Source organism: Crocuta crocuta, unplaced genomic scaffold (genome assembly GCF_008692635.1).
Source record: "Crocuta crocuta isolate KB4526 unplaced genomic scaffold, BGI_CrCroc_1.0 scaffold327, whole genome shotgun sequence".
Taxonomy (NCBI): domain Eukaryota; kingdom Metazoa; phylum Chordata; class Mammalia; order Carnivora; family Hyaenidae; genus Crocuta; species Crocuta crocuta.
In genome coordinates this window covers 691,548-698,147 of record NW_027529176.1, presented here as the reverse complement: position 1 = coordinate 698,147, position 6,600 = coordinate 691,548, and the positions used below count along the sequence as shown (strand labels likewise).

The window sequence follows — 6,600 nt, the reverse complement described above, 5'->3', positions numbered from 1 at the left end:
AACACCCCCCCCCCCCCCCCCCCCCAGGCACACTGATGTGTGGATAACCTTTGCCTTCTCCCAGCTGACGGCCACAGCACCTGGTCGGCAGCAGGTGAGGAGCCAGGGAGCCTACCTGATCCTGCGTGAGCTACACAGCTGGGAGCCAGAGCCCGACGTGCGGGTGGCCTGTGAGAAACTCATTCAGGTGGGTGCAGGGTTTGTGGGGAAGGGGCTGGGTGTCTGTGGTATGCCACCCAGCTGCTCACCTGCCTCCCCTGCTGGCAGGTGCTCATTGGGGATGAGCCAGAGCAGGGCATGGAAAACCTGCTGGAGGTGCAGGTGCCTGAGGACGTGGAGCGGCAGCTGCAGCAGCTGGACCGCCAGGAGCAGGAACGGCACGCGCGGGCCCCGGAGCCCCGAGCTGGAGGGGCCACACCCACCTGAGCTTCAGCTGCAGGCCTCTGTCCTTGCTCAGCGGTTGTTCCCTGCTGAGGATCTCTAGGGCGATGTCCAATGAGCCTGGGAGGGTGAGGCTACCTCTGTGTACCCCCTGGCTTCCAGAACCTCGGCCCCGTGGAGCAGCACTGTCAGCCAGAGCTAGCCACGCTCTAGGACTCTCGGGTGCCTCCAGGAAGATGGCCGATGGGCTGGACAGATCAGCGGTGTAAGCCTGAGCGACCTCCCAGGGCGATGTCGAGGTCTGCACACCCGTGGGTGTCCACGTGGGAGTGGTGTCCTTTGCTGCCAGCCCCCCCCCCCAAGTCCTCCGTTCTGGGGTCCTAAGCATGCCCTGCCTGAGACCCAGCTTCAAAGGACTGACCTGGTAAGATTTTGACCAGCGTCAGCCTGTCCTGGGTGCACCCCTTGGTCTGTCCTTGGAGCGCTTGTTGGGCGCGGTCTCCCCATCATCCTCTCCACCTTCCTGCTTGACCTGTGCCACAGTATGGCCCTCAGCCACCTGCTGGTGGCCTCCAGCCCTGGCCTGGTGTGATGTACTTGCTGTCCCCACTGACCAGGCCCTACCCCTGGTCGGTTTCCTTGAGCGTCCGAGCCCTTTGCCTGACACACACTCGGAGCATCTCCCCGATGTGCCTGCGTCCTTGTTCTTTGCCAAACCTCTCCCTTGCCCACCCTCCGCCACCTTGGTGCCTCCTATGGGTTCAAGAGCCTTGTTCTCCCCCAGCTCCTTGTGTGGTCCCTCAATTCTTCAGCTGCCAGGCCGGGCCTGGCAGCGGGTCAGCGTGGCGCTCCCCCTGCTGTGCCCAGAGTCCTGGCCTCCCCAGGTCCCTCGCACTCGGGCACCGGAGTGCGGCCTGCTGCCCCGAGCGTTCCCAGCACCCCCACTCCCTGTGTCCTCAGTCCTGGCGCTGCCCGTGAAGCCGGCGGTCCACTGTGGTTCCTCCCCTCGAGGCTGGGTGCTTCGTGGGTATGAGGTATCTCCTTCCTTTCCGGTACCCTCTAGTTTTCTCTCCCAACTAACGGTCTGGCGTGGAGGTGTGTGGACTCGTGTTCTCCCGGGATGGTTCCCTGTGGCTGGCTGCCCCTTCCTGCACAGAGACATCCACATCCCCTCCACAAAATAAATGCTTTATCTGGCCTCGCCTGTGCCCACCCGTGCTCAGTTGACCAGGTAGTGCCCAGGCGTGGTCCTGATGGCAGGTGGGGAGCTCAGCCATGGTAGCTACCTGGAGGCACCCACCCCCAGGCTGCCTGGCCTCATGCTCCAGAGCCCCAGCTGGGCAGAGCCTGTGCCTCCTCTTGAGCCGGCCTCTGTGGGCTCAGGGGGCTCAGGCGGTTGCCTAAAAGCGCTTTCGAGGTGAGGTCCCCTCTGCTGGGGGCACTGCCTCAGAGGCTCCGGAGGCTCCGAGTCTCTGCCAGGCTCCGTGTGCTCAAGCTTAGCCGGCTTCCCTGCAACCGGCAGCAGTGGGGGATCAGGAGGGGTGCTGAGGGGCCAGCACCTGCCCACCGCCCCCCAAGGCCTCCATCCCACCTGGCGGCATCCTGAGCATGGTGCCGAAGGGCATACGTGTGACGGGCAGCATCCAGCAGTGCGTGGCCACCTGCTGCAGGCCCAGGCGTGCACACGGGTGCAGCTGTAGCAGGCCCCGGATCAGGTCCTGGCATTCTGTGGGCGAGGGCTCACAGCTGTGGCCTCCCACTGCCCACCCTCTCCGTCCCCAGCCATGTCTGTCACCGTCAACGATGCTGGCAGCTTAGAGGAGTCAGCCCACTGGGACCCCCCAAATGCCTTGAGAGAGTCTGTGCTTCACCAGTCTTGAGGTCGGGGCTCAGAGAGGGAGGGCAGCGTGCCCTGGGCTGGTGCAGAGCCCGGTGGGGCTACTGCCTTTCCAGATGAGGAGTCTGAGTCCAGGCCTCCTCCAGCTCAGCCTCCCTGGCCCCTGGTTGCTGGGATCCATTTACCCTAGCCTGGGTTGGGGGTGGGGTGCCAGGTCAGTCCCCCATGCCACTCCTTCCCCCACACAGCATGACCCTTCTCTGGACCCAGGTGTCTCTCTGGCTGCCTACTTTCCAGGCCCGTGCTGGGACTCGGGGAGGGACCCAGGGTGTTCTCACTCACCTGGGGACATGCCCGGCCTGAGGGTGGGGCCACGGCGCATCTGGTGCAGCGTGCGGTGGGGCTGGCGCTCCTTGAAGGGCAGCTTCCCGGTCACCATGGCATACAGGATGATGCCGCTGGGGGCGCAACCTCCTCAGGGCGTGCGTCCCCCCCTGCCCTCCCGCGGGGCCTGCCGACGATGGGGTCCCTGCGGGCGCCACTCACAGGCTCCACAGGTCGGCCTGCTCCCTGTTGTACTTCTTGCTCAGGAGGATCTCCGGGGCTGTGTAGGCCACGGAGCCGCAGAAGGTGCTCAGCAGCGAGCTGTTGAAGCCCGGTTGGCTGGCGAAGCCAAAGTCTGTGTGTGTGGAGGGGGGGGGCACAGGCCAGGGAGTCCCCCGCGTGAGGAGCAGGAGGGNGCGGGGGGGGGGGGGGGGGGGGGGCTGGGCCGCAGGCTCACCGGTCAGCTTTAGGACGCCTCGGTCACCCAGCAGGATATTCTCACACTTGAGGTCCCTGCGTGGGGAAGGGGCAGAGGTGCTGGCCCTGGGCTCAGGCGGGTGGCCTCGATTCAGGTGTGGGGCAGGCCGAGGAGGGGCAGCGCCCTCACCGATGCGCGATGCCGGAGCCGCGGCAGTGGGCCAGGGCGCTGACGAGCTGCCAGGGCAGGCCGCGGGCCTCCTGCTCGTCCAGCCCCGGGCTGCAGCGCGGTTCTGACCCCCAGCTGATGTGTCGCAGCAGGTCGCCGCGGGCTGCCAGCTCCAGCACCAAGTAGGAGCGCCGGCGGCTCTGGTAGGCCTCATACAGCTGCACCTGCCAGGCTCCACCCACCTGCTGTCGCCCAAGGAGGGCTGTCCAGTGCCTTGGATCGGGGTCTCAGGACGGGGCTGGGCCCCAAGCAGAAGGGTCCCCAGGGGCAGGGGGTGGAGTGGGGGGCTGGACAGCTGGGGTGGGGAGGGCTGGCAGTGGGGGACGGGCAGGACGGGCACCGGCTGCCTCAGGGCCTCTGCCTACCCCTTTCAGGTGCTTATAGGTAGCGTTGAGTGATGATATCTCACGAGGCAGGAACTTTTGGGAGAACTCCACAGGGGCCTCGGCAGTGGAGATGATCTTGATAGCCACCTGCAGGGGTGGAGGGTGGCCACTGTGTCCAGACCCCAGCCCCTGGCGGGGGACATGGACAGGCCCCGTGTCCTTTGTGCACATTTTTTTTTTAATATTTTTATTTATTTCTAGGAGAGAGACAGGGTGAGCAGGGGAGGGTCAGAGGGAGAGGGAGACACAGACTCTGAAACAGGCTCCAGGCTCTGAGCTGGCAGTCAGCACAGAGCCCGACGCGGGGCTCGATCCCACGAACCGCGAGATCATGACCTAAGCGAAAGTCGGACGCTTAACCGACTAAGCCCCCCAGGCGCCCCATGTGCACATTTCTGAACTTGGCTGAGGCAAGCTTGGGAAGCAGCATCCTTGGGAGGCAGTGTTGACCTTCCCCTTCCTCTCTGGCACTGGTACTCTCGAGGCGTTCTGAACCGGGAGTGGCCAGCTTGCAGGAGCCCTGGCCTCCGGAGAGGGTGCCAGACTGGCAGGGAGGTGCCTCAGTGGGGTCGGGAGGGGCCCGCCGGGGCTGGGCTGGAGGGCGGCTGCCGGCCTGCTGCCCGCCTCACCATGGCGCGGCGCTTGGCCCGCAGGTCAGAGGCCAGCTTGGCGTTGTGCTGCGTGCGCTCACGTGAGGCGTAGGCCAGGTCAACTTTGGAGAAGGTCCCAGAGCCGATCTTCCTGGAAGAGAGCAGGTAGCCCTTGTTCCTGCACTCGCACACCTGCTCCATGAAGTTTTGCTGCCCCAGCTTTCGCCTGGCACTGCCCTTCATGGAGGGCAGGGTGTCGTGGAAGGGGACGGGGTGCGCCAGCTCAGTGCAGGGAGTTGGGGTGGAGGAGCAGGGCTGAGGCCTGACTTGAGTCAGAAGGGCTAGAGCGAGACGGGGCTGGAGGAGGCTGATGGGACGGGGGCATTGAGCAGGGCTGAGAGCTATGGGTAGGAAGTAACACAGGTGTGGACTGGTGGGGGGCAGGGCAGACTCTGGGAAAGCAGGGGCAGATTCTAGAATGGAAGGTTCTAGAGCTGCCCCTGCATTGTGCCCTCAAAGAGGGGTGTCCTTTTGTCCCCCAGGACCTGCTTTCCTGAGAACATCTTGCTGGAACTGGCCTTATCCTGTGTAGGGCCCACTCTGTGGGGTGAGAATCCTCCAGGCAGGGTGAGGCCTCTATGGGCCACCCAAAATGTGACTGGCCACAAGGGACCGTTAAGGAAGCTTGTGGGGAAGGAGTGGGGAGCCTGTGGGGAGGGAGCGGGGAGCCTGTGGGGAGGGTAGGCACAGAAAGGTGAGCAGGGTCTCTAGGGACATAAAGAAAGAAAAAGCACAACACAAGCTCTTAACCGTTTCAGCGAAGCCCCCTCATCCTTTGAGAGGGTACCAAGGTGGCACCCAGGTGGGCAGCAGTAGAGGCTGAGCCAGAAGAAGGGCATGGGGTGGGAGCCACCTGGCTTTCCTCTGCTGTGGCCTTGAAGCTCCTCCTGCCCAGGCCAAGGTTTGCTGCAAGAGACCTTGTCCCCAGAGCTCTGTAGACTTGATGACACATCCCCAAGGCAAGCAAGGGTCTCCGTCTGGGCCCCCCTCAAACCGTCCAGCTCTAGGAGACTGAAGCCAACATGGTCCGTGCCCCCTTCCCCTGGCCTCCAGAGTCTACTGTTGCCCGGGGTGGCAGCGGCTAACGTTCCAGAGCATCTGCTTTGCACCAGGCACTGCTACGGAGTCACGGGCGCTGCGGCTGCCACCTCCCTTGGTGTTACCGTGCCCAGCGTGCCCATCCCACGGTAGCTGTTCACATCCGGGATCTCAAACTGGAGCGCAAGCAAGTGATGCCTGTTTTATGGGTGACAGTTTGGGCAGCGGAGATCCAAACATGCGGTCTCTCTGCTGTGAGCTAGAGGGCACGGTGGCTGTGGACTGCTGTCCTGGCAGTGCCTCAGGAGAGCCCGTGTCTTGGAGGAGGCTTGGTGAACCTGTGACTTGTTCTCCGCCGGGATCCACAGCGGTCACAGTGTGCCTGCTGCAGTGAAGGCCTGGGGACGCTCTGGTAGGACAGACCCATTTTCTTATCCCTGTTGAACCAAAGCAGCCTTAGAGTAAGGTTTCTGTTTAAGATTCCCTTGCCCACCCACCCCATCGCCCCTGTTTGCTAAGTTGCCTTGGGATATAGAAAATACAGACAGATTAACAGGCTCCCTGCTGACATAGGGGGTAGAAAAGAGAAAAAGAGAAATGGCTCCCGATTTCAAGCAGAGGGGTGTTATTCAGGTGTTCGAAAAAGGGAGCACCGTGTGGCTCCAGCCAGGGGTGTCTGTGCCGCTGAGCTGCTGCTGTGGAGCCTGGGAACCCTGTCCCTCTAAGCTTCCCAGCTCCCATCAGTGCCAGGACACAACTGGAAGCCAGTGAGAATGTGAGGAGACAGGCAGGACCCCTCTCTGTCCATCCTCCCTTTGCAAAGTCTTTCCTGCCCTCCTCTTTCTCTGCGCTCTCAGTCATTCACCAGTTCGATGAGATTCACTGAGCACCCATCATGTGCCTGGCTCAGTGCTTAGCACCTGGGAGCAAGCCACAGACATGGGCCTTTCTCTTAGAGCTTCCAGTTGTAGAAGGGAGACTGGCATTAATAATGTAACAAAGTCAGGGCACCTGGGGGCTCATTCTGTTAAGCGTCTGACTTCAGCTCAGGTCATGATCTCACGGCTTTTGGGTTTGAGCCCCACGTTGGGCTCTGTGCTGACAGCTCTGAGCCTGGAGCCTGCTTCAGATTCTATGTCTCCCTCTCTCAGCCCCTCACCTGCTCACACTCTTTGTCTCAAAAATAGACAAACATTAAAAGTATATATAATATAATAAAGTTGAATGACAGCAGTGATGTGTGCTGGGGCAGCCTGTGCCCTTGGGGAGTGAAGTCTGGCTGGGGGGGGGGGGCGGAGGGCAGAGGGCCATGCTGGGCACTGGCCATGGGGTACTAAG

The 6,600-nt window shown here is 62.6% G+C and overlaps 2 protein-coding genes across 2 annotated transcripts in view; one reads left to right on the top strand and one right to left on the bottom strand.

Annotated features, from left to right (window-relative positions):
• HGH1 (HGH1 cochaperone) overlaps positions 1–1,579 on the top strand; it is a 4,639-nt gene extending 3,060 nt beyond the window's left edge. Inside the window, exons 6-7 of the mRNA XM_077758124.1 lie at positions 65–187; positions 268–1,579. Coding sequence (XP_077614250.1) covers positions 65–187; positions 268–426 — 282 coding nt within the window. The 3' untranslated portion in view covers positions 427–1,579. The remainder of the gene's footprint in view (positions 1–64; positions 188–267) is intronic.
• LOC144226709 (testis-specific serine/threonine-protein kinase 5-like) overlaps positions 1,554–6,600 on the bottom strand; it is a 5,972-nt gene continuing 925 nt past the window's right edge. Inside the window, exons 2-9 of the mRNA XM_077758224.1 lie at positions 4,204–5,699; positions 3,554–3,661; positions 3,150–3,370; positions 3,000–3,055; positions 2,765–2,897; positions 2,561–2,676; positions 1,973–2,107; positions 1,554–1,890 (exon numbers count right to left, since the gene is read on the bottom strand). Coding sequence (XP_077614350.1) covers positions 1,664–1,890; positions 1,973–2,107; positions 2,561–2,676; positions 2,765–2,897; positions 3,000–3,055; positions 3,150–3,370; positions 3,554–3,661; positions 4,204–4,407 — 1,200 coding nt within the window. The 5' untranslated portion in view covers positions 4,408–5,699 and the 3' untranslated portion in view covers positions 1,554–1,663. The remainder of the gene's footprint in view (positions 1,891–1,972; positions 2,108–2,560; positions 2,677–2,764; positions 2,898–2,999; positions 3,056–3,149; positions 3,371–3,553; positions 3,662–4,203; positions 5,700–6,600) is intronic.